The 27,741-nt window shown below is 43.3% G+C and overlaps 1 protein-coding gene across 1 annotated transcript in view; it reads right to left on the bottom strand.

Annotated features, from left to right (window-relative positions):
• COG6 (component of oligomeric golgi complex 6) overlaps positions 1–27,741 on the bottom strand; it is an 85,871-nt gene that overhangs the window by 39,516 nt on the left and 18,614 nt on the right. Inside the window, exons 5-8 of the mRNA XM_069969953.1 lie at positions 18,533–18,644; positions 16,458–16,540; positions 15,678–15,748; positions 13,916–14,009 (exon numbers count right to left, since the gene is read on the bottom strand). Coding sequence (XP_069826054.1) covers positions 13,916–14,009; positions 15,678–15,748; positions 16,458–16,540; positions 18,533–18,644 — 360 coding nt within the window. The remainder of the gene's footprint in view (positions 1–13,915; positions 14,010–15,677; positions 15,749–16,457; positions 16,541–18,532; positions 18,645–27,741) is intronic.

Genomic DNA, 27,741 nt, shown 5'->3' with positions numbered 1-27,741 from the left:
TTAGTAAATCTGTCTGGAGAAAAGGAACAGGGCTTTATTTAAGACTGGCATACTCGCCAGTCTTGATAAATGTCCCCCATAGTGATCTGCTGGAGTGATAAACCAAGGCCTCTCAAGTTAACCTAAATATAACAATGAGAGGGGAAAAAGCGAGGTTTCCTAAATGAATGTATATCCACATATTCAACTTGACAAGCCCTACAAGTATAACTTTATTAATTCAGAAGGGGATACCCCTCTAAATCTGTGCTTATTTATAATAAATATCAGGCACTTAGCCTGCCAGCGGCCCTACAGAGAAGACCAAAAGGCAGAGGCAATGGCAGTGTTGCTGCCTCGGTTGGTCCCACATAATATTACGAGAAAATGTAAATAAAATTTAAAAAATAATACTTTTTCCTTCAAAACTTTAATAAGCCTATAATGTTTTTTGTTTTTTTTTAATTATGTATAAAAATGTAAAATAAATAAAATATTGCCCCAAAAAAGTTATAGCCATTCATTTACTGAAAGCAGCTAACCATTGTCTGGTCCTGAAAACCGAGATTACCCTGGTCCTTAAGAGGTTAAATATAAAATACTTAAAAAAAAAAAAAATATATATATATATATATATATATATAAACTGAATAAGAGCAGATAGGTCTTTTGATTAAACTGCGTTAATGGCGGTAACCACACAAATGTATTACTGGTCTTTACTGGTCCATTAAATTTGGCCTTGAGAAAAAACATAAAAAAAAGCAAAGCTTTTAACAAAATCTCTGTAATTTCTTTGAATGTAAAAGGTCAGCGGGTACGGAGTTAAACCAATTTTTACAAATTTCAGAGCGTCTTTATGTACGGTGTAAAATGACAATAAAAACAGATATTTTTCAATCACGAAGAAGTGAGAAGCAGAGACAGGAAATCCATTTGTGCATTTATCACGTAACAAGAAGAGACTAAGTGACTGGCATCATCCCCCCCCCCCCCCCCCCAGTAATTCCTCCGCTTAGTAGCAGTAATTGTGGCTGAACCCCACTTTGTACAGTACTTGTTATCCCGGTATCAGGTTCAAAAGCGGCTTTTGTTATGGGTGAGAACTTTCAGAAAAGACCAAAATAAGTAGAGTAAAGCAGCTGTAAATCACTATGTTACCTTAAGCGCTCAGGAACAAAGCATAGATTTCATAATCCATGAATAATTTTCAGGTTGATACAATACAATGGTGCCACCGGCTGGGAGTTTAACGATCGGTGAAATAGCTGGTGGTGGCCGTAAAAAGTGCCAATTTTATGATTGTACTTGAAAAAGAAAAAAAAAAAACTATGGAATTATTGCTAAAAATGTTTCATTCAAATTCTACTCTGCAATTTGCTAAGCGTCCCTTATCGATTGGGCGAAGTGTTTTACATGCCTGTGAACCTGCACAATAACACAAGACGGAGGGTTCTTTACCCAATCTTAATAGAAAAGGCCTCGAGCTGTAGATCTGCAGAGTTGATATTAAAGAAAAATAAAAACACTCGGCAAACTGATTATATATCTTAAAGGCAAAGATGGAACACGCTTTTAGATTATACCACCCCCTACTTGGTACCCACAGTAAAGCAGAACAGCCGTTGTATGGGCATACTTAGGGCCAGCAATGAGTCCCCCGTAGTATGTTCTCTCTGTGTGTGTTTAAGATTTATGGTATAAAGCATTATGCCGTGCCTCCGTACGTGTGTTTGGAATGCGCTCTGAACGAAGTGGAATCACACAGCTTTTAAAGGAGTTGTCCAGCGAAAATCTTTTTCTTTCAAATCAACTAGTGTCAGAAAGTTATATAGCTTTGTAATTTACTTCAATTAAAAATTCTCAAGTCTTCCAGTACTTATTAACTGCTGTATGTCCTGCAGGAAATGTTGTTTTATTTTCAATCTGACACAGTGCTCTCTGCTGACACCCCTGGTCGAGACAGGAACTGTCCAGAGCAGGAGAGGCTTTCTATTGGCATGCCCATAGAAAACCTCTCCTACTCTGGACTGTGTCAGACTAAAAATAAAACAACATTTCCTGCAGGACATACAGCAGCAGATAAGTATGGGAAGACTTGATATTTTTTAACAGACGTAAATTACAAAGCTATATAAATTTTCTGACACCAGTTGATTCGGAAGAAAAAGATTTTCGATGGATAACCCCTTTATGGGAGAAATAAGGGCATCATTTTCACCAAATTTTGAACACACAATTTCAAACACAGTCTTAGGGATCTGCACCTAATTCAATAAATTTTATTGAGAAGAATTCTGAATTTGCCCAAAATGATAATATCAAATTGGTCTTTTTGGATTAACCCTTTAGAGTGGTAAAAATTTGATTTTAGCGTTCTCACTGCTGTTATTGAGCCCCTGAGAGTCCTCTCCATGGTACACAGCCATTTTTCTTTCTCTTATTTTCTGGGACCACAGCTGGTTTGTTTGCCAGTAGTACATACAAAGTTCCTCCCTCCCTTACTTCTCTGGCCAATCACAGCACAACACATACTCCTCTCTTCTATGCTATGACATAGTACTGGTGCAACTGCACAGGATTGAACAGGATGCTCTGTGCTAAGGGATTATTCACACAGCACAATACTGCAGATTGGGAGGGGAATAAGTTACTGCTAAAACAGGCTCTGCAAGGTACTACGTGAGCAGACATGAAATACACAGGACAGCAAGAAACTGAGTGAGGGTACGTGCACACTACGGAATCCTGACGGAACACCCTTAGCCGATTCCGCAGCTCGCACCTGTTCGTGGACTCTGGCGGCCGTGTGCATCTCCACTGCTTGCATAGACTTTATTCTATCATTTGACAGATTCCGCCATCCGCCCAAAGAATGAACCCGCTGATTCTTCGGGCGGATGGTGAAATCTGTCAAATCAGAGAGTCAAGTCTATGGGAGCAGCGTACATGAGCGCAGCCGCCAGAGTCTGCGAGCAGGTGCGAGCCGCGGAATCAGAGACAGGTGTTCCTTCAGGATTCTTAGTGTGCACATGCCCTAACACTAAGCACCAAACTACTGCTGCGATTAGAAGTAGAGATGAGCGCAACTTGAGTATGCTCATAGCACATGATAAGCCCCGCCCTCACTTTCTGTGCTTTGTCTTGCTGTCTGTTACTGGACACAGGCAGTGAATAGCAGACTGCAGAAAAGACAGACACTTACATTTACATGGAACAATAATCGTTACTTATGATCGTTCTTGCGGTCGTCTTGTCGTCGCTATTGCGAACGATCGAACAATGTCTTATTCAATGTGAACGATTTGCGAACGAGCAACTATAAAAATAGGTCCAGGTCTCATTAAACGATCAACGATTTCTCATTTGGTCGTTAATCGTTAACCGCTATTCAGCCGAACGATTATCACTAAGGGTCCATTTACACAGAAAAATTATCTGACAGATTATCTGCCAAAGATTTGAAGCCAAAACCAGGAACAGACTATAAACAGAGATCAGGTCATAAAGAAAAGCTTGAGATTTCTCCTCTTTTCAAATCCATTCTTGACTTTGGCTTCAAATCTTTGGCAGATAATCTGTCAGATAATCTTTCTGTGTAAATGGACCCTTAGATTCGAACGACTTAAGGATAATCTGATCGATAATCGTCCCGTGGAATAAGGCCCATAGTGGCCAAGAGATTAGAGCTGTTTTATGGGGTAGGGAGTCTTCTTGGTTAAACGAGGCGATTTACAAATATGTTACTGATCACTGGGCACTCTATTTATATCAGTGATCGGGTGTTATTTGTGGGTGTTAAAAGTGCAAAAATGGCCATGAACCAATATTGTCCGCGCCCATGTCTTTCAGCTTGTTATGAATTAACACCCCAAACGGAGACTAGACAGTCTAAACATTCTACCCCACTGTGTTACTGGCGTTAAACCTAAAGCTAAAGCCATTATGATGAATAAAACTGTTCAATAACAAATGCAGCTCTGCTACATCTGCATGTACACAGTTATGAAACTACAAAGGCTTCAGAGCTATATATATATATATATATATATATATATATACACACACACACATATATATATATATATACATATATATATATATATATATACTGTATATTTGGGTTTTAACTGCTAATAGTACAAACTCTGCTGAAAGGGATCCCTCATATAACTGTACTTTGAGCGTGAACATTTTTTTGTAACCTCGTTTTTGTCCTTGCAGCTTTAATGCGCAAAAAATATTTTTCAAATAGCTTTATTTCTAGCTTGCAAATGCATCATTGTATCCATTAGGAAAGAGCTCGTATAGGTCTCACCCCATTCAGAGCATGAAAATGCCAAGGTCACAATGTTCTGCTTGTGTTCTGCCATCACTGTACTCTACAATTTTGGACCATATTTTATCATGTGTTCCATCCTTGTTCTCTTATTCTCTTTTGTTTTCATTATTCCCTCTGTAGTAATAGGATATAAACCAAAACCTTTATTTTCAATGTCTTCAATGCTTTGCCAAATTACATTTAAAGGAGAAGTCTGGCAATTTTTTTTTTTATTAAAGTATTGTATTGCCCCCCAAAAGTTATACAAATCACCAATATACACTTATTACAATATACTTATTACAATGAGCATCCCTCTGCCATTATCCTCTCCAGCAGCCACAGCCCGCACAGCTCTGGGAGTCGGGTCGTGACATCATCATGTTATCCAGGAAGTGACATCACCATGTTATCCAGGAAGTGACCTCACCATGTTATCCAGGAAGTGAAGCCATGATGCAGTAGTAAGTGCAGGGAAAAAAGCACTTTATAAGCATTTCCCGTAATAAGTGTATATTGGTGATTTGTATACCTTTTGGGGGGCAATACAATACTTTAATAAAAAAAATTTGCCAGACTTCTTCTTTAAAAATTGTGAGGGAAAAAAACAACAACCCTATCTACAATAAATGTCACACGTAGTATGTACCCCTAAATATTGTATTCAGCCAGATGCCAATAAAAAGCACTAAAGTGGGTACAAACAACTCCCCCACCGCAAACAAAAAAATCAGCACATGTCCTCAAAAGCCATTGGCACCACTCCACTGCTTCATTTGGCAACCAATAGCATGCCAGAGATGGCACAATCCCATCTAAAGGCCATTCTGAGGGGCCCACTAAGTCTTCACCAACAGATGATGTCAATGGGGATAGCGGCCCAGTGTGATGGAATTTTACTGCCCGACCCCTTTGTTCTTAAAGAGAAAAGCCACTGCCAAGAGTGTTCTTGCTGCAGCTTACCCCTTCCCTTCTCATAGAGAGCACAGAAATGTTTGTCCATATGTAACATTCATGTGTAGGGAGACATAACTGTCGGCTAAATGAACGTTCATATAAAAGCGCATTCATTGTCTAGGATAGTGCTGAAAAAATCCAGGCACTGTACTTTGCTATCTTCAGTAGTCCCATGAATGGAGCAGCAGTCAGGTCTGTGCAGAGTCATGTTCGTAAAGCCTGTTCTCAAGATTGCATAAGTCCCAGCGGCCAAACCCACCGTGATCAGGCATGTAATGCCTGTCCTGTAGCTACAGATAAGTTTCTGTGGTGGTAAATACTCTTTGAATGTACAGAAGATGCTGAAAAAGGCTTAAATGGGCACAGTTATTAAAAATAAAAACTGTTTCACAGAGACATGTCAAAAGCTTTGATCAGTCAGGGTCCGAGTGCTCAGGCCGCGGCCAATTAGGAGAACAAGCCAGGATAAGTCCACCCACAGTGCATTCTCTTCCAGCGCTGTGTCACATGACCTTCAGTGTAAGTCAATGGGGTCTGTCTAGGTTGCAGGCAGAGTGGGGAGAGGAGTGAAGTTTTTATTACTGACAGGTACTCTTTAAGAAGAGCCCGTTTTTTTTAAAGAGAGTTGTGTGCCTCCTGGGGTCATCTGATCAGGAAATGTAATATTACATGCATGCCATTCAAATAAATACATAAAAGGACAAAGTACCAGTAGCATGTGATATGTACGACAAAGAGGAGAAACCTGTTGTAAGTTCAACTACTTATTTGAATGGCTGGCATAAAAAAGTAAATTTCCCTTGCAGCATCCAGGGACAAGTATACCTTGATGTCTCTTCCTCGTTCAATCAGCTGTTAGACATTGCTTAGCTATTTGTTAGGGTGGTGTCTACTTAACCCCTTTATGCTGCAGCTAGTTTGGGCCTTAATGACCAGGCTAATTTTTCAAAATCTGACCTGTCTCACTTTATGCTCTTATAGCTCAGTGATGCTTTAACGTATGCTAGCGATTCTGAGATTGTTTTTTCGTGACATATGGCACTTTATGTTAGTGGCAAAATTTGGTCACTACTTTGTGTGTTTTTTGTGAAAAACATCAAAATATCATGAAAAATTTAAAAAATTTGCATTTTATGAACTTTGAAATTCTCTGCTTCTAAAAAAAGAAAGTCGTAGCACATAAATTAGTTACTAAGTCACATTACCAATATGTCTTCTTTATTCTGGCATAATTTGGTAAACATATTTTACTTTTTTAGGGTGTTATGGGGCTTAGAAATTTATCAGCAAATTATCACATTTTCGTGAAACTGATTTTTTTAGGGACCAGTTCTTTTTTTAAATGGATTTAGAAGTCTGGTATCCTGAAAACCCCCATAAGTGACCCCATTTTGGAAAGTACACACCTTAAAGAATTAATCTAGGGGTATAATGAGCATTTTAACCCTACAGGGGCTGGAGGAAAGTATTCACAATTAGGCAGTAAAAAAATTGAAAATTTAAATTTTCCAATAATATATACGTTTAGATTAAAGTTTCTCATTTTCAAAAGGAATATGAGACAAAAAGCACCCCAAAATTTGTAATGCAGGTTCTCTTGAGTACAACGGTACCCCATATGTGGGCGTAAACCACTGTATGGGCACACAGCAGGGCTCAGAAGGAAGGGAGCGCCAATTAGCTTTTCCAATGCAGATTTTGCTGAAGAAGTTTCTGAGCGCCAGGTGCGTTTGTAGTGCCCCTGTAGTGTCAGCAGAGAGAAAAAAAACCATAAGTCACCCCATTTTGGAAAGTACACCCCTCAAAGAATTCATCTTGGTGTGTGGTGACCATTTTGACCCCACAGGTATTACAGGAAAGTATTCAAAAGAAGACAGTAAAAATGAAAAACTCGAATTCTTCCAATAATATGTTCGTTTAGTTTGAAATTTCTCAATTTCACGAGGAACAAGAGGAAAAAAGTACCCCAAAATTTGTAACGCAGGTTCTCCTGAGTACAATGGTACCCCATATGTGGGCATAAACCACTGCATGGGCACACAGGAGGGCTCAGAAGGGAAGGAGCGCCAATTAGCTTTTTCAATGCAGATTTTGCTGCAGAAGTTTCCGAGCGCCAGGTGCGTTTGCAGAGCCCCTGTAGTGTCCACAGAGTAAAATCTCCCAATAAGTCACTCCATTTTGGAAAGTGCACCCCTCAAAGAATTTATTTTGGGGTGTGGTGAGCATTTTGACCCCACAGGTGTTTGAGGAAAATATTCAAAAGTAGACAGTAAAAATGAAAAACTCGAATTTTTCCAATAATATGTTCCTTTAGTTTGAAATTTCTCAATTTCACGAGGAACAGGAGAGAAATGTCACCCCAATATATGTAAAGCAGGTTCTCCTGAGTAGAATGGTACCCCATATGTGGGCATAAACCACTGCATGGGCACACAGCCGGGCTCAGAAGGGAAGGAGCGCCAATTAGCATTTTCAGTGCAGATTTTTCTGAAGAAGTTTCTGAGCGCCAGGTGCGTTTGCAGAGCCCCTGTAGTGTCAGCAGAATAGATTCCCCCCAAAAGTCACCACATTTTGGAAAGAGCACCCCTCAAAGAATTCATCTTGGTGTGTGGTGACCATTTTTACCCCACAGGTATTAGAGGAAAGTATTCAAAATTGGCCAGTAAAAATGAAAAACTCGAATTTTTCCAATAATATGTTGGTTTAGTTTGAAATTTCTCAATTTGACGAGGAACAGGAGAGAAAATTCACCCCAAAATCTGTAACGCAGGTTCTCCTGAGTAAAAAGGTACCTCATATGTGGGCATAAACCACTGTATGGGCACACAGCAGGGCTCAGAAGGGAAGGAGCGCCAATTTACAGGAGCAAAACCGCAGCTAGTAATGGTTATTAGAATAGCGCAGTTACTAAAATAAAATAAAAAAAATGAGATTACAGGTAATGTGGGGTGGTTACGGACAGTCTGGGGTGGTTATGGGCAACCTGAGGTGGTTACAGATAATCTGGGGTGGTTACGGACAACATGGGGTGGTCACGGGCAACCTGCTGTGGTTACAGGCAACGTGGGGTGGTTACAGGCAACGCGGGGTGGTTACGGGCAACGTGTGGTGGTCACGGGCAACCTGCTGTGGTTACGGCAACGTGGGGTGGTTACAGGCAACGTGGGGTGGTTACAGGCAACGTGGGCTGGTTACAGACAACGTGGGCTGGTTACAGGCAACGTAGGCTGGTTACAGGCAACGTGGGCTGGTTACAGGCAACGTGGGCTGGTAACGGGCAACGTGGGCTGGTTACGGGCAACCTGCTGTGCTTACAGACAATCTGGGATGGTTACAGGAAACGTGGGGTGGTTACAGGCAACCTGCAGTGCTTACAGACAATCTGGGGTGGATACGGGCAACATGGGGTGGTTACGGGCAACCTGCAGTGCTTACAGACAATCTGGGGTGGTTACAGGCAACGTGGGCTGGTTACGGGCAACCTGCTGTGCTTACAGACAATCTGGGGTGGTTACGGGCAACGTGGGGTGGTTACGGGCAATGTGGGGTGGTTATGGATAAACTGAAGTTCTTATAGGCAATCTGGGGTGGGTACCTGTAATCTGACATGGGCACCGCAATCTGGAGGGGGTCATTGGCAATTTGGGGTGGTCAGAGGCGACGTGTGGTGGTCAGAGGCGACGTGTGGTGGTCAGAGGCGACGTGCGGTGGTCAGAGGCGACGTGCGGTGGTCAGAGGCGACGTGCGGTGGTCAGAGGCGACGTGCGGTGGTCAGAGGCGACGTGCGGTGGTCAGAGGCGACGTGCGGTGGTCAGAGGCGACGTGGAGTGGTCAGAGGCATCGTGGCGTGGTCAGAGGCATCGTGGCGTGGTCAGAGGCATCGTGGCGTGGTCAGAGGCATCGTGGGGTGGTCAGAGGCAACGTGGCGTGGTCAGAGGCATCGTGGCGTGGTCAGAGGCATCGTGGCGTGGTCAGAGGCATCGTGGCGTGGTCAGAGGCATCGTGGCGTGGTCAGAGGCAACGCGCGGTGGTTACGTGCAATCTGGGGGGGGTTACATGTAATCTGGCATGATTACGGGGAACCTGGGGGGTTATGTGCAACCTGGAAGGGTTACAGACAATCTGGGATTGTTACTGATAAACTGAAGTGCTTATAGGTAATCTGGGGTGGGTACATGTAATTTGGGGTGGTTACGGGCAATCTGGAGGGGGTCACTGGCAATTTGCGGTGGTTACGGGCAACGTGCGGTGGTTACGGGCAACGTGCGTTGGTTACGGGCAACGTGCGGTGGTTACAGGCAACGTGCGGTGGTTACGGGCAACGTGCGGTGGTTACGGGCAACGTGCGGTGGTTACGGGTAATCTGGGGAGGGGTTAGGGGTAATTTGGGAGTAAACTGCAATTATTACTATAATAAAAAGTGTGTGTTTTATTTTTTTGTATGTTTGTCACTTTTTGTACTTTATACATTCATTTTCACTGTATTACTATGATTACTGTGATATTTTCTATCACAGTAATCATAGTTCAGTGACAGAGACCAAATTGGTCTCTGTCACTTTAAATTTTCAGAGCTTGGCTGGTTGTGAAGCGCATGCGCACTTCATAACCAGCCAGGACGTCGAGGAGGAAGGAGCTCCGTGGATCCGGTGAGTATATGGGGAAGGGAGGGTGACTCGGGGACGGGGGTGACAGGGGGGGTGGGGGGCGACTTGGGGGGTGGGGGGACATCACTTTTTATCCCCTGTCACCAATCATTTATGGTGACAGGGGATAAAAAGTGCCGGGAGCACATGGTACAAGCGATCAGCGGTATATCGTATATACCGCTAATCGCTTGTACCGGGACCCCACAGGGGGGTCCCCGATGACTGCCCCATGCTCTCCGCTACCTCCGGTGGCGGAGAGCATGGGGCTTTCATTCATTTTAACTTTTTAATCGCTGTGAACCGACGTTAGTCGGTTCACAGCGATGGCGGCGGCCATCTTGGAAATGATGGCCGCCGGGGGAGGGGGGTTAGTTATCGGGGCACTAGGGGGGTCTGATCTGGGGTCTGATATACACTTATTTCATCTCCCCCCGCCGTAGATTCACGGCGGGGGGAGATGAAAGGTGGCGGCGGCACCGGTAATCCTCTTTACCGACGGCCGCCGCTATAACGTTAATAGCGGCGATCGTCGGTAAGGGGGGGGGCCGGGACGGACCTCACACACTGCCCCAACCCCTCAGCTACCTCCGGTAGCCGGGGGGATGGGGTGGGGGCCGTCCCGGCCCCGCAGCCTTATTCTCTGCCATCGCCGTAAAAAGCTGATGGCAGCAGAATAAGGCCCATTAGTGACCGCCGTAGAAAGCCGTATCGGCGGTCACTAAGGGGTTAAAGGAAACCAGACCATAAAATCATAATGCCCCAAACCTCAGGCAGACTTGATGCTAAAATGATTGTAGTGCAGCACTGTGCACAGTAACAATTTTTTCAAATCAGTGCAAAAATACCTGTACGAGGCAGCCACTGTCCGGGCTTCTGTCCATTCATACCTGTATATTAGGATACGGAGTTGGCACAAGACCCAGTGCTGTAAGATCACATTGCACTGGGTCTCTGGCTGGCCACAGGTGCCATGGAGATGGAGCAGGAGGCTCTGTCTTCTAATGCAGTGCTTCTCAATTCCAGTCCTCAGGCCTCACCAACAGGTCATGTTTTGAGGATTTCCTTAGTATTTAACAGGTGATATAATCATACTCAGTGCATCAGACGATCTTCGTATGGGATATCCTCAAAACATGACCTGTTGGTGAGGCCTGAGGACAGGAATTGAGAAGCACTGTTCTAATGCATAGTTCTGAGAGGCTGGGAGCACAGACCACAACTGCTTCGTACAGGTATTTACAGGCCAACTGGAAATTTAAAGTAATTTCGAAAAATGGTTATTGTGCACAATGCTGCACTATAATCATTTTTCATATAATATTACAGATACCCTTTAAAGGACATTAATCACATAACCATATGTGGGACCGGTAGAGTCCCAGACGCTTGTTCCCCCCTCCTGCATTACTTTAGTGAGGACAACTGTGAATGAAGTGAAGGTAAAGCATGCACGCTGCCACTTCATTCAAAGTCTATGGGACTCACAGAGTATAGTGCTTAGCTGATAACATCAGCATCAAGACATTAAATGGAGCAGCCCCACACGTACTTCACTCAAACTCCACCTCTAGCTGTAAGTACAACTTATATAGCATTCTCCCATTTTTCATGTACAGAAAAGCATCTTTTACAAAACTTTTTTAGCAATTCCCCTTTAATAAATTAGTGGCGCCACGCCGAGGCTTCAGCTCAGGGTTATTTACAATGGTGGTTATTCCCATGCCTATTTTTATACAACAGGTGGCGACGTATGTGGAGAAGAAATATTTACAACATGTCCTGACAATTAACAAAATAAGCTCCTCAAGGCCGGGGTAACACTCGCCACGTGACACTATCAGTGCATTCATTTTAATTATAACCTTCCCAAGCATTGCCCTTGGACCTATTATCCAAGACATAATTATGAATATATACAGCTGTCTGCTTAGCAAAAATGTATGAGATTTCCAGGAAATGTTGTGAAAGATGAGAAGTGACCCCAGCATCGGCTCCATCTATTTAATACCATTGTGATATTCGTGCAATATAAACAAAGTCAAAATGCATGTGAAATATTTTCGTAATTTCAGAAACAGGTTAATTACTTTAAATCTGAGAAGAAAACAAGATTCACCACATGAATTCCCACTTTCGCAGACGCGCTCTAATCTCAGGCTGCAAGGACAGACTGTTATGTAATGCTAGAAAATAAAGCGCTACCGCCATCTGGTGGAGGAAAGCATTACACAGAAATAGATGGCAAACACATAGGCATATATATAATTATTTTCAATAAAAAGATACCATGCAACTATAAGTTGATATTACCTTCATATTCTTAGTTTCAACTACTGGATGCCAATCTTGTGATCAGTGGAGATCCCAGTAGTTAGACGCCCACTGATAAGACAGGTTGGTACTAAAAAAGGTTGTCCAGGATTAGAAAAATCACTGCTTTTTTTTTCTTGCAAAATCAGTGCCATGCCTGTCCCCAGGTCGTGTAGTATTACTATTCACTTCAATGGAACTATGCAACAAAACCCAGACCCAAACCAGGAGAAGCATTGATTCTGGAAGAAAGCAGCCATGTTTTTTTTTTTAAGCCTGGACAACCCCTTTAAGTGTATAATTCGGCAGAACCCTTTTAAGGGTCAAAATTAGAGACGAGCGAACCTGGAGCATGCTGGAGTCGATCCGAACCCGATCATTCAGCATTTGATTAGCGGTGCCTACTGAACTTGGATAAAGCCCTAAGGCTATGTGGAAAACATGGATATAGTCATTGGCTGTATCCATGTTCCAGACAACCTTAGAGCTCTATCCAGCTTCAGCAGCCACCGCTAATCAAATGCCGATCGTTCGGGTTTGGATGAACTCGAGCATGCTCGAGGTTCGCTCATATCTAGTCAAAATATTTTTGTTAAAAGTTTGTATACAACAGTATGAATAGTAAAACATTGAAACAGTGGTTACACAACAATGAAGCCCAGGTACACAGAGTACATAGCTGACTAGTGGCCACAAACCTCAAAATTAGTCTCTGGTCAAGGAGGGGTCCATGCTGTGAACTTGAATACAAGTAGGGAGCATAACCATCTTAACAGTCCTTGGCTATAGGACACATTCCTGTACATCGGAGCCATAAATCTCACACATCTTATATAGTAACCAACACATAGTGCTAACAACATGTAGAACACAAGAAAACAACTTATAAACACATGCCCTGTGAGGGAGAGGGGTAATAGAAAGGGTTGGAAGGTGCAAATAGAGAGGGTAAAAGTTTCCCATAAAGACATTATCAATGGCTTAAAGAGGTAACCCTTAAAGAGGTTGTCCAGGGAAAATTAACTTGTTCCCTATCCACAATAAGAGATTGCGAGGGGGTCCAACCCCCTTGTAACCCCCACTAATCTCCGTACTGGCCCCCCGGCTTTATTGTTATGAATATGCTGTGGGCACATGACCTGCAGCTCTATTTATTCCTATGGAGCCGCCAGAAAGAGCTGAGTAAGCCGGAAATTACTTACTCAGCTTTTTTTTGCAGCTCCATAGGAGGCCGGGCGCCCAATACGGGGCTAGGTGGGCAGTATGGAGGTTGGACCCACACAATCCCCTGTCCCCTATCGTGTGGGTAGGGTAGTGCATGTCCCTGGTCAAGTCATCATCTGCCAACTACCTAGCCATCTCAAGTGAGCATTGAAACAAGATGCAAACCCTCCACCTGTTGGAAAATTTCTTACTGGTAATTTGTTCCTCGCCCTGAGCTCCTCCATTCTCATTAGGGAACTAGAAGCTTCCACCCATAAACTTTATAAACTCTATAAACTTTTTGCCCTCAGACTGGAGGGGAGGGGGAAGCCCTTAATGTTCAGGTCAAAGAGGTGAGACCTGCATCTATGGGACATTCATAGCAAACCCTGTGAATTAGCCAACATGTCCCATATGGGAATAACCACTTATTAAAATGATTACGTATGTGTAGAACTGTGAATACGCAATAAATCTAAAAGACAAGTTTACTGACTTGTAGAGGACGGGTCTGTCTTGTAAAGCGTCCATGGCCTGAGAGAGAATAGGTGAAATGTCACACGATTCCTGGGTCAGTGTTCTGCAGTCATCTGTCAAGACCAGAAAGACATGAAATCCATGCAATAAGATGATACCTGCACACATCATGGAACTGTAGTGGATTTTACCAGAGGATTTGCACAGGCAGAATACAGTATCACATAGGTGTATGAGATTTTACTAATGTCCTCCACATGCTGCATGGAAACTGACCTGCAGTGTGGATCTTAAAGGGGTATTAAAGGGTTGTTTTTTTCTAGAACTTTGCCCATACAGGTCAAAAATATAAAAATAAAATAAAAAAGTACATACTTTCTTCACTCTCCCCGCTCTCATGAGGCAGCTGGTACCTCAGAACCTCAAGGATCGGTTTCAGCATGTGCAGTTGCCCTCTAAGCCAATCAGAGGCGGCACACCTCTGCAGCCATTCATAGGCCAAAAAGGCAAGTGCATATGCTGTCCCTGCGGGATCGGCAGCTCCATAAATGTGGTGGGAGGGTCATGAAATCCCTAATACCCCTTATCCCCGCAGTGAGTCAATTTATTTTACAGATGTTAACAATGAATTAACCCCTTTAATGTAGTAGGGGGAAAATGCACTTTGAATGTGGCAAAATCATTATGTAAATTGTGTCGATCCATTAAAAATAGAGCAAATAGAACCTAAAGGAGTTAAAGGGGTTATCCAGCGCTACAAAAACATGGCCACTTTCTTCCAGAGACAGCCCAACTCTTGTCTCCAGCTTGGGTGGGGTTTTGCTGCTCAGTTCCCAATAACCAGGATGCAAAAAAAAACTAGTTACTTTCTTCCGGGAACAGCGCCACTCCTACTCAGTTTGTATATGGTATTGCAGTACAACATAACTAAAGTGATTGAGCAGAGTTGCAATACCAAACATAACCTAAGAACAGGGGTGGCGCTGTTATTGGAAGAACAGCTTAGGTTTTGATTTTTCCTAACCCTTGATAAAGGGAATTTACTGTTTTGCAACCAAAAGATTTAAAATTTGTGTATGAGGCGCCTATGCAGACCTATGTGTCTCTGTGGTCACAGACTTACTAACAATCATGACTGTATACACTTTACTGTGGTATCGGTTAATAGTTAAATACAAGGGTGCTCCTTACAGTGATCATTCCACCGGTGATCAGACAATATCACATGTCAATATGGATTTGTTTGCAGGCAGAATAATCAGGGGAAACTACATATCTTAGATAATCTGACCGATCGTTCTGCTACCACTTATTATAACCCTGTATTTTTACTGCTCATACTTTACACTGCAGCAATGCTTGCCAACAGATGTCAATGCACGGTGCTCAATCCTATTTCAGTAAGATTAGACTTATAATAAGCTTATATAGTAAGCCATCTGATCCCCTATAAAGGATGTGGTGGTGGGCAGACTGCTGAGACCCCCTAGCGATTGCTATAAGGATCCAGATGAAGCACTTGGCTAAGCGCTTCTCTCCCTGGTTCTCTTAACGCTTTATGGTTTTTTTTGTATGGAAGAATACGTTTTTTTATATTAATACTTCTATCCAAAAAAGGTCTTGGACCCGTGATCATTCATCCAGACCCCCTAGTAGGATTTCTTCATGTGGAGTGCTGCTGACAGCTTGCTTTTTCCACGTCTTCCCATGCTGATAATTGTAGGACTCTCCCCCTATGTAATAACTAATTATTGCTTTGATACAGGAGAAAAAACACTTACTCTGTGCCCAGCGATACAAGCGCTCATATGACGTTTCCTGGAGTAAAGCCATCTGCTCCATAATTTCCAGCCTGACAAGTTAATAACAGAACAGCATTACCTGCGATACGTACAATTATACGAATACAATCAGGCTCCGTATGAAATCAATCCTTTAACCCTCAATGAGCCCATTATGCCACTTATAATAACGCTGTGTGATCATAAATCACTTGTGTCACACACAGAAATGAAGTGTTTGTTGCTCCCCATCATGTAGACATGACTATTTTCCTAATACTCCTATAGATTAAGTACAAGTATAAAAACCCAACTTAATATCAGCAATAAATATAATGATACCCTTTACCCAGTTCAAGCAAAGTAAGGTTTTTAAGTTTTTTTTGTAATGTTTCTTATTGCTGTGCTATGACCATGGAAACAGAATTTAGCATTTAAAAGGATCTTCCCATCTCAACTTGTTATCCCCTATCCATAGAATGGGAGTGTAAACAAGCTGACCGCTAGAGGTGCAACCACTGGGACCCCTACCGATCCAGAGAATGGGGATGCAATTTCCCTGCTCTCCGGCAGATAGAAGAAGCATTCTATGAACGAAGAGCCGAGGGATGGACCATAATAGGTTTGCATTTTACTGATGCTCTGCATAAAGGGTTAATTGTAGAAGTCCCGTCAGTCCTCAGACATATTCTGTGATAGGAATCCTCCTTTAACTATCTTTGTGCGAGGGACGCTCGGCTCCAGCAGATGAGGACCACGTGTGTATATCCCACAACTTACCCTGCAGTTTGCTGGTTTGTCCGTAGAAGTAGCTTCACATCGTTGTGAATTTGCTTGACTTTTGTCAGTACCTTAAAAAAATCCTTGAAACAAAGAAGAAAGATGAAGGTTACAAAAATTTACTAACTGAAATATACAGAATAAGATTTTAATAAAGACATCACTTGTTGGTGGGACAGGGGATGAATATTGGATCGGGGGGTCTGAGTGCTGGGACCACCACAAAGAAGCAATGGCCAGGAATGTGAGCAGCTATTCCGTCCACCATCCTGGTAAAATCCCAAGCACTGAGCACAGATAACACGGTACTTTTCCAATGTTATATAGTAAATCTAATTTATATAATATATAGGGCAACTCTGCAGAACTTCACACTTCTCTTCTCTTTCTCTGTCCCTGAATTACATCACATATAATAGCTCAGAGAGAATATCAGAGATGCCTCTGGCTTCTGCTTGTTGCCAAGGGAAATCATAGACAACATCTCACATATCTACAGTCTATTCACATTATCAGGACCACTTTGTACTTTTGATGTCGGCATTGTGTAGCTTAGGAAGGAAGAAGCCAGATGCTGTGAGCCGGCTTGGAGGGTATATAAGATGTATGATAGCCATTGTCGTGAGAGTTGAACGTTGGCTGTAAATCAGACAAGGACAGACAGATATGTTACAGTAGAGCAGCTCACCCCCAAAATAAACCGCGGAGCTATGAGATACGTGTATAAAAGAGTTCAGCATACCCTGTTATGTATGCGGCTCAGAAGCAGATAGGTGGCCTCTGCATCTAAGATGCCCAGCCTGCCTAGCTGCTGCCGAACCCACTCTGAATGTTAGCTGGTGGTCATAATAATGTGACTAAACTGTGTACATAACATCAATCTTTTGTGCAAGGTCTGGTGACAGGTGGCTGACAAAGATTTACATACTAAACATTGCGTATGTCATTATATGATACAATGTTTTTTTGTTTAACTTGCGAAATCCTCATTGACATCAGCACTAAAACCACATGATTTGGTACAGCTGCTTGCAACATGTGGGGGTGGTCAGGAAGCCGAAAATGGCCAAACTACGCAATCATCATACCAGTGGACGCTGCACAGTTCCCCTAACACCCACATTTTAGAAACAGTATATGCTGTTTACCTATTATTCATGGATTCATCCTTCCAGATACAGCACCCCTCATGTCCTTAGATTGGCTGTGGGTTCTGGAGCTATGTTCCACTGAAGTAAATGGAGCTGAATTGTAATACCACACACAACCTGAGGACAGGGGTGGTGCTGTTTTTGCAAGAAAGCTGTACTTTTTTTTTTTTTTTTTTTTTTTTTTATCTTTTTTAAATCTACTGTGTAAAACTGCCCAATCAGCAGTTAGGTTTCCCAACCCACTTCGGTTGCCACAACCAGCCAGGATGGGAAGACAGGGCCCTTAGGGCCCTATTCCACAGTAATGATAATCGGCCGGATTGGCCCCATTTGGCCCGATTCGGCCGATTATCGTTCGGTGAAATAGAGAGAACGATCAGCCGATGATCGTGTCATCGGCTGATCGTTCATTTAGGGCCAGACTTAAAATCATCGTTCCCTCACCGCGCATCGCTACGGTTGAATAGCGGTGCGCGGCAGGCGACCGACGATTTGACGGAGCGCTCAGCCAATCACAGGCCGGGACCGCCACGGCCTGTGATTGGCTGAGTGTGGCCTGTCAGCTGACCGGCCATTTAGAAGATACAGCGCGCGGGACCCTGGGATAAAGACAGTGCGGAGAAGACCTGCAGGTAATGTATTACTGCTGCTGCAAGGGCTGCAAGGACATCGGTAACGATGTCCTTGCAGCCCTCGCTCAACGACCATCGGGCCGTGGAATAGGCCCAGTAAAGCAGATCGCCGCTCGTTTATATCGTTGATCGTGCCCTCCTCGGCCCGTGGAATAGGACCCTTAGTCTCAATGTGGAAGAATCCTCAACTATCAGACGTGTATGGATTACTTTGTGGATATGCCATAAATGAAACAAATGGGACTGCTCCTTTAAACATTACAGTATATGGTCAAGGAAATTTATTCTCTACCTCTGTTAATGGTCCTTCATGAGTTCCTCGAAGTATATGCATTTCTTCAGATGTAAGCTGAAACTTTTCTAAGAAAGCATCTGCAACCTGGGCTCGAACTTCTAATCGTTGGCTGCAAAGAAAGAAAAAAATATATATATATTATCATAAAATATAACGTGACAATGTGAAATAATAGTATAAATTATATGCTATATAGTCATTCTGCTGCCACACACTCTGTTACATCCAACATGTATGTGATATGCAAAGACTTACAATTAATTGCCCAATGCATTCACACCATGTGATGTAGGAACAGGGGGTCACAGGGGCAATAAACTTAGCTTTCTCTAAGCTGTAGTCAGCATGAGGAGGGGTTCCCATCCTGAAGGCCACTGATTTCAATGAGAGCTTGGGAGTAGAACAGCACAGACAGGAGACATGCCACTTTTTCCATGTGGTTCCCAATAAAATCAACAGGGACATTTTTTTCCCTAAAATTATGCCCATGCGAACACGGCCTTAAGTTTCCTGAGACAAAGTATGAGGAACCACACTAACACTATGGCAGAAAATATCATTTAGAGTCCAGTTTTACAAGATGCCACTAGGTGGCAGTACAGCATTAACTAACTCAATGGGAACTTTTTGGTGCCTGCTGCCTGGGTTGCTGTCTTTTTGACAGCCTCATACTTTCTAACTTCAGACTTATTTTCTACCAAAGGGGATTTTCTTTAATAAATAAACTAAAATCACAATAAAATGGTAATGAGTGTGAACCAGATATATTTAGAGATTATGGGGGGGGGGGGGGGGGATTTATTAAACATGGTGTAAAGTAGGGATGTCACGATACCAGAATTTTGAGTTCGATACCAATACCAACTTTTTTATTTCGATACTCAATACCATTACGATACTTGATTCGATATAATGCTGTTTTCTGATTCCCATAACTTTTAAAATCTTTCAGCCGGTAGGGCTGTCTGAGAGTCTTTTTTTAGTGCGCAGTGATTTGCAGCTTTGATTGGTACCGTGTTTGCATATATGACTTTTTTGGTGCAAACACTGTATACTGTGCGAGATTGGGAAGGTAGTATGGCTGACACACAGTATAGTAGTTGTATGGCTGACACACAGTATAGTATGTTGGGGGTAGTAGTTGTATGGCTGACACACAGTATAGTATGTTGGGGGTAGTAGTTGTATGGCTGACACACAGTATAGTATGTTGGGGGTAGTAGTTGTATGGCTGACACACAGTATAGTATGTTGGGGGTAGTAGTTGTATGGCTGACACACAATATAGTATGTTGGGGGTAGTAGTTGTATGGCTGACACACAGTATAGTATGTTGGGGGTAGTAGTTGTATGGTTGACACAGTATAGTATGTTGGGAATAATAGTTGTATGGCTGACTCACAGTATAGTAGGTTGGGGGTAGTAGTAGTAGGGCAGATGCACAGTATAGTAGGTTGGGGGTAGTAGTAGTATGGGAGATGCACAGTATAGTAGGTTGGGGGTTATAGTAGTATGACAGATGCACAGTATAGTAGGTTGGGGGTAGTAGTAGTATGGCAGATGCACAGTATAGTATGTTGGGGGTAGTAGTAGGGCAAATGCACAGTATAGTATGATGGGGGTAGTAGTAGTATGGCAGTTGCACAGTATAGTAGGTTGGGGGTAGTAGTAGTATGGCAGATGCACAGTATAGTAGGTTGGGGGTAGTAGTAGTATGGCAAATGCACAGTATAGTAGGTTGGGGGTAGTAGTAGTATGGCAAATGCACAGTATAGTATAATGGGGGTAGTAGTAGTATGGCAGATGCACAATATAGTAGGTTGGGGGTAGTAGTATGGCTGACACATAAAACAAGTAAAGTATATTGGGGGTAGTAGTAGTATGGCTGACACATATCATTAGTATAGTATATTGGGGATTGTAGTTGTATGGTTGACACATAGCTATACAACTACTATCCCCAACATACTATACTAGTGCTGACCCAGCACTAGTATAGTACATTGGGGATAGTAATAGTTGTAGTGGAGCAGAACCTTCACCTCCTGCTCCATGCTGCCTGGTCCCGGCATCACTCCTCCCTCCCTCCTCATTGTGACTCCCAGCCCCCACACCACACAGGCCGCAGCCTCCTCACTACGGGACAATCTCTAAAGCCATCGGCTGAGGCGCACGGAGTGGCTCGGATGCTGCTGACACAGCGGCATCTACACAGTTAAATAGCCGGTGTAACTGTGTAGATGCCGTTGTGAAGTGTCAGCACTCAGCAGCATCCGAGCTGCTCCGTACGCCGCAGCCGATGGCTTTGGAGATTGCCCCGTAGTGAGGAGGCTGCGGCCTGTGTGCGGGGGCTGGGAGTCACAAAGGAGCACAGCCCAGTATAAATACCGTTCCATTAGTGACAGCGGCATGCCGTACCCGGACGGCCCGCGCAGGTTGCAGACCAGGGGTCGGCCAGTGGGAAGTGTGGGGTTAACCCCCGGCCGTGACACATGTGCTGTGGCACGCTGGCTCACTAACCTGCTTGACCGGGCAGCATGGAGATGGAGCAGAAGTCGGTGAGCCGCGTGGGGGAGAGAGATGACACCGGGACCAGGCAGCATGGAGAAGGAGTTGGTGAGCCGTGCGGGGGGTGGGGAGCACACAGAGAACACGGCCGGCGCTCAGATAGCCGCCGGCCGTGTTCTCTGCACTATACTCTATGTTAAGCTGCGCTATTGCACATCTTAACATAAAGTATCGATACCAGGAAATCCTGGTACCGAACCGTTTTTTTGCCCCGAATATCGATATTAGTATCGATATTTCGGTGCATCGTGCATCACTAGTGTAAAGTGAAACTGGCTCAGTTGCCCCTAGCAACCAATCAGATTCCACCTCTCATTTCAGTTTCACTTTACACTGTGTTTGATAAATCTCCCCCAAAGTAGACATTTTATGCCTCAAAGTAGGTTATGGTCATTCTTAGTTTTTAGAGTATTCCGGCCATGTAAAACCTTATTAAGGCCTTATTCTGACCTCACCACAAACCCCAGTGCCCTGCTAACTGCTCAAGCCACCACTTTCAAGACAGACTTGTCTTGGCAGCGACAGCCTGCTCAGCCAATCACTGACCGAGGCGGGACAGCACCATGGCCAGTGATTAGCCGAGTGAGCTGTTGCTGCCAAGAAGTCCATCCCACAAGTGCGGAAGGGGACACAAACGAGCCACAGGAGGACCCTGGGGGACTGTGGTGAGGTAAGGATAAGATGTTTATTACATTGTGCACGAGATCAGCAACATATGAAAAGTTTTACATGGCATGAGTACCCCTTAAAAAAAAAAAAAAAAAAAAAAAAATCCCTTCACTTTGACATTTATTTCATGTGGTTTATTTAAAAGCTGTAAAAACGAGTGGACAGCTTCTAATTTTGGTCCATTTCCCGCCTGAAAAATGTCACTCTTATTGCATATTTTTTGTAACACATTTGAAAATTGCAGGCAAAAGGCTGATTTACATAAACACTCAAAGAACATTAAAAAATGCTTAAAAAAACTCAGCAAAACAAAAACAAAAAAGAAAAGAGAAAAAGGCATAAAAATGTTCCAAAAAAAAAAAAAACCTCTGATAACAAGGAGTGTTACTTTTACCAACAATGATACTGAGAAGATGAAGTGATAATAAGGTTTTCCTCTTCTTGCAGCGAGGTGGAATGTATGGCGGCTTATAATTATGCGTATAAAAATGAGGGGGAACAAAAGTTCTATTGAAAACTTAAGACAAGTCCAAGATGACAAAAGCTGGCAGATCCTGGGAATGTCTCGGTGCACAGTCCTGCTTTCTGATCTCAGGAGGGTCCTAATGAAGCCCCCGTTCCCCTGTCTCAACTTGTTTCCATGGCAACCAGATTCCGCTGCAACGCTCTCCTGCTGTTCAGAGAACGATGGTCCATTCTCGGTTGCTAAGAGTACAACAGGGGCCTGTTCTGTGACCAGACAATGGAGCCCAAAGTGACTTTAATTCATGCCCTGTAGCTTACTAATGCCGCCGCTGCTCGCCTGCCTCCTTGTTTTTTTCTTGTTAAAATTATGTCACAACCCTGTGAATAATCAGAATAGAGAAGACAAGAAGAACTAAACTAAACAAGATCCCGATAAGAACACCAATAGGGCCTGTAGTAGTGCGTGACTGTTCCTGAACTGGTAGAAGTTATCCCATGGAAGATGCTGCAAAACTATACGCCATCAGTAAATAAGTCTGGGGCGAATACCTACCAGTGTACGCAGGCATTTTATTCCATCGACTAAATTATTGTTAAACTATTATTACTATGCCAGGTCTATGCTATGACATAGACCTGGTAAAAGTGCACTCAAAAAGTTGTCACTGTGCTGGGGAATGATTTATACAGAACACTTCTATGGATGGCAGGTAGGGGAAGAAGGGGTTAATGAGGTACTGAGTTTGCCCGGTGTTATATGAACAGAAAATAAACAAACAGCAGCAGCACAGTAAGCAAAGACTTACAATAATCCTTATCGCTGTGGAGTTGAGAAGGAAAGCTTTAACCCCTTCGTGCTGCAGCTAGTTTGGGCCTTAATGACCAGGCTAATTTTTCAAAATCTGACCTGTCTCACTTTATGCTCTTATAGCTCAGTGATGCTTTAACGTATGCTAGCGATTCTGAGATTGTTTTTTCGTCACATATGGCACTTTACGTTAGTGGCAAAATTTGGTCACTACTTCGTGTGTTTTTTGTGAAAAACATCAAAATATCATGAAAAATTAAAAAAATTTGCATTTTATGAACTTTGAAATTCTCTGCTTCTAAAAAAAGAACGTCGTAGCACATAAATTAGTTACTAAGTCACATTACCAATATGTCTTCTTTATTCTGGCATAATTTGGTAAACATATTTTACTTTTTTAGGGTGTTATGGGGCTTAGAAATTTATCAGCAAATTATCACATTTTCGTGAAAGTTTCCAAAACTGATTTTTTTAGGGACCAGTTCTTTTTTTAAATGGATTTAGAAGTCTGTTTTTTTGGTCATTTTGGAAACTACACATCTTAAAGAATTAATCTAGGGGTATAATGAGCATTTTAACCCTACAGGGGCTGGAGGAAAGTATTCACAATTAGGCCGTAAAAAAATTGAAAATTTAAATTTTCCAATAATATATTCGTTTAGATTAAAGTTTCTCATTTTCAAAAGGAATATGAGAGAAAAAGCACCCCAAAATTTGTAATGCAGGTTCTCTTGAGTACAACGGTACCCCATATGTGGGCGTAAACCACTGTATGGGCACACAGCAGGGCTCAGAAGGAAGGGAGCGCCAATTAGCTTTTCCAATGCAAATTTTGCTAAAGAAGTTTCTGAGCGCCAGGTGCGTTTGCAGTGCCCTGTAGTGTCAGCAGAGAGAAAAACCCCCATAAGTCACCCCATTTTAGAAAGTGCACCCCTCAAAGAATTCATCTTGGTGTGTGGTGACCATTTTGACCCCACAGGTATTACAGGAAAGTATTCAAAAGAAGACAGTAAAAATGAAAAACTCGAATTCTTCCAATAATATGTTCGTTTAGTTTGAAATTTCTCAATTTCACGAGGAACAGGAGAGAAATGTCACCCCAATATATGTAACGCAGGTTCTCCTGAGTAGAACGGTACCCCATATGTGGGCATAAACCACTGCATGGGCACACAGCCGGGCTCAGAAGGGAAGGAGCGCCAATTAGCATTTTCAGTGCAGATTTTTCTGAAGAAGTTTCTGAGCGCCAGGTGCGTTTGCAGCGCTCCTGTAGTGTCAGCAGAATAGAATCCCCCCAAAAGTCACCCCATTTAGGAAAGTGCACCCCTCAAAGAATTCATCTTGGGGTATGGTGACCATTTTTACCCCACAGTTATTAGAGTAAAGTATTCAAAATTGGCCAGTAAAAATGAAAAACTCGAATTTTTCCAATAATATGTTGGTTTAGTTTAAAATTTCTCAATTTAACGAGGAACAGGAGAGAAAACGTACCCCAAAATCTGTAACGAAAGTTCTCCTGAGTACAAAGGTACCCCATATGTGGGCATAAACCACTGTATGGGCACACAGCAGGGCTCAGAAGGGAAGGAGCGCCAATTTACAGGAGCAAAACCGCAGCTAGCAATGGTTATTAGAATAGCGCAGTTACTAAAATAAAATAAAAAAAATGAGAATACAGGTAATGTGGGGTGGTTACGGACAGCCTGGGGTGGTTACGGGTAATCTAGAGGTGGTTACGGGCAACGTGGGGTGGTTACGGGCAACGTGGGGTGGTTACGGGCAATCTGGGGAGGGGGGGTTAGGGGTAATTTGGGAGTAAACTGCAATTATTACTATAATAAAAAGTGTGTTTTATTTTTTTGTATGTTTGTCACTTTTTGTACTTTACATATTCATTTTCACTGTATTACTATGATTACTGTGATATTTTCTATCTCGGTAATCATAGTTCAGTGACAGAGACCAAATTGGTCTCTGTCCCTTTAAATTTTCAGAGTTGGCTGGTTGTGAAGCGCATGCGCACTTCATAACCAGCCAGGACGTCGAGGAGGACGGAGCTCCAGGATCAGGTGAGTATATGGGGAAGGGGGGGGATGACTGGGGGACGGGGGTGACAGGGGGGGTGGGGGGCGACATCACTTTTTATCCCCTGTCACCAATCATTCATGGTGACAGAGGATAAAAAGTGCCGGGAGCACATGGTACACGCGATCAGCGGTATATAGTATATACCGCTGATCGCTTGTACCGGGACCCCACAGGGGGGTCCCCGATGACTGCCCCATGCTCTCCGCTACCTCCGGTGGCGGAGAGCATGGGGCTTTCATTCATTTTAACTTTTCCATCGCTGTGAACAGACATTAGTCGGTTCACAGCGATGGCGGCGGCCATCTTGGAAATGATGGCCGCCGGGGGTGGGGGGTTAGTGATCGCCCTACTAGGGGGGGCTGATCTGAGGTCTGGGGGACACTTATTTCATCTCCCCCCGCCGTAGATTCACGGCGGGGAGAGATGAAAGGCGGCGGCAGCACCGGTAATCCCCTTTACCGACGGCCGCCGCTATAACGTTAATAGCGGCGATCGCCGGTAAGGAGGGGGGCCGGGATGGACCCCACACACTGCCCCAATCCCTCAGCTACCTCCGGTAGCCGGGGGGATGGGGTGGGGGCCGTCCCGGCCCCGCAGCCTTATTCTCTGCCATCGCCGTAAAAAGCTGATGGCAGCAGAATAAGGACCCTTAGTGACCGCCGTAAAAAGCCGTATCGGCGTTCACTAAGGGGTTAAAGAGTCACTGTCGTGTGTTTTTTTTTTTTTTTTCAGAAAACAATAGTCCAGGCGATTATAAGAAACTCTGTAATTGGGTTTATTAGCCAAATATGCCATTATCTGCATTTAAAAATGCAAACTTTTCCCAGCCCCCCCCCCTCCTCCTCCTTCCTCTTTTCCATCCACTGCAAAAAATCTGAAAATTGTGACTTGTTGCATGAGTCACACTCTGTCTGTTCCTATAGAGAGGGGAGGGGGGGAAGAGGGAGGAGGGAGATAGCCGACAGCAGAAAGCAGAGAACAAAGGGATTACAGGCACAGAGCTTGGTGACAGCTGTAATCAGAGCTCAGGGAGGTCAGTGGTGACTGTCAGAGGAGATAGAGGGTGATGTATTTGTAGATTAACTCTTTGTTGTCCTGTTTTGGTCTTTTATTTAGCTCTCTCCATAGGAGAACAAAGACAGGGGGGAGAGCTTCAAACTGCTTTTTCATGATAAAAATGCATTTTTCGGCTAATAAACCCAATGACAAAGTTTTTTACAATCGCCTGGACTATTGATTTCTGCAAAAAAATAAATAAATAAATCACGACAGTGACTCTAACTTGTATGGCCAGTGCCGATTTTCTGAAGGCTCACAGCTTGCAGGAACACAAGCTTTTTCACTCCCCTTCTTTTGCACAGGGAGCACACTATGCCCCACTTCCTGTGATCTGTCTTGCTGAAGCTAAAACTGGAGACAGATTTTCCCTAACAGGCAGGCAGTGGATAGCAAATTGCAGGGAAGAAAGACATCTAGAGGCCAAGACTTTAGAGCTATTTTCTTCTGGGGTAAGGAGTCGGTAAATAAAGCATTTACAAAAATGTTAGGAATCACATAGGTGGTAGGGATGGTATTGGAAACAACAGTGACTATTTAACATCATAGTCTACATGAGACAGATGCCACTCTATAATCTGATGGAACTTCCATTGGAGAAGTCTGGGGAAAATTTTTATTAAGGTATTGTATTGCCCCTTAAAAGTTATACAAATCACCAATATACACTTAATACAGGAAATGTCACGACCCGACTCCCAGAGCTGTGTGGGCTGTGGCTGCTGGAGAAGATGATGGCAGGGGGATGCTCAGTGTCCCTCAGTGTCCCCCTGCCATCATCCTCTCCAGCAGCCACAGCCCGCACAGCTCTGGGAATCGGGTCGTGACCTCACCATTTTATCCAGGAAGTGAAGCCTTGATACAGTAGTAAGTGCAGGGAAAAAAAGCACTTTATAAGCATTTCCCGTAAGTATATTGGTGATTTGTATAACTTTTGGGGGGCAATACAATACTTTAATAAAAATTTTCTTTCAAACACTTGGCATTTGACTCCCTGTGGCAGGAAAAGATAGGGCTGCCTGGAAAACATCAATACAGCGTTGTCCTGCCTCAACCAAAGATAGGTAGAGTGGGCATTTGCTACAGGGATTAAACATGAATAGAAGCAGCAGGCAATGGGAGCCATCAGAACAGCAGCTGCAGGGAATGGGGACAGGTGACTTTTTTTTTTTTTTTTTCATTTTAAAAGCACTCCCCTCCACCCCATTATAAAACATTCTGTATGCCATCTCTATCTATATGAATGTAACTTCTGCTATTTTTGTACATAAAAGGGATGGCTGTAATCTGTATCATATCCCAACACTAACAGCACTTTTAGATTCCCAAATGAACGGGTGACATATACGGAACGTACAGAGGCGCTGAAAGCAATTCTTCCAGTTGTTATACTGTGTTCTCACCTCTGCCTCATTACAATTTCTAATAAGACTCAAGCAATCAAATAAATTAAAGATTAGATGAAAAAAAAGCTATATTTTCCCTTAGGTTTTACTCACATCAGTGTCAACGGAAAAAAGAAATTATCTAAAGTCAGTCTACAAATACATGA

This window comes from Dendropsophus ebraccatus, chromosome 5 (assembly GCF_027789765.1).
Source record: "Dendropsophus ebraccatus isolate aDenEbr1 chromosome 5, aDenEbr1.pat, whole genome shotgun sequence".
NCBI lineage: Eukaryota > Metazoa > Chordata > Amphibia > Anura > Hylidae > Dendropsophus > Dendropsophus ebraccatus.
The sequence above is the reverse complement of the archived record's forward strand: the minus strand, read 5'-3'. Positions and strand labels throughout refer to the sequence as shown.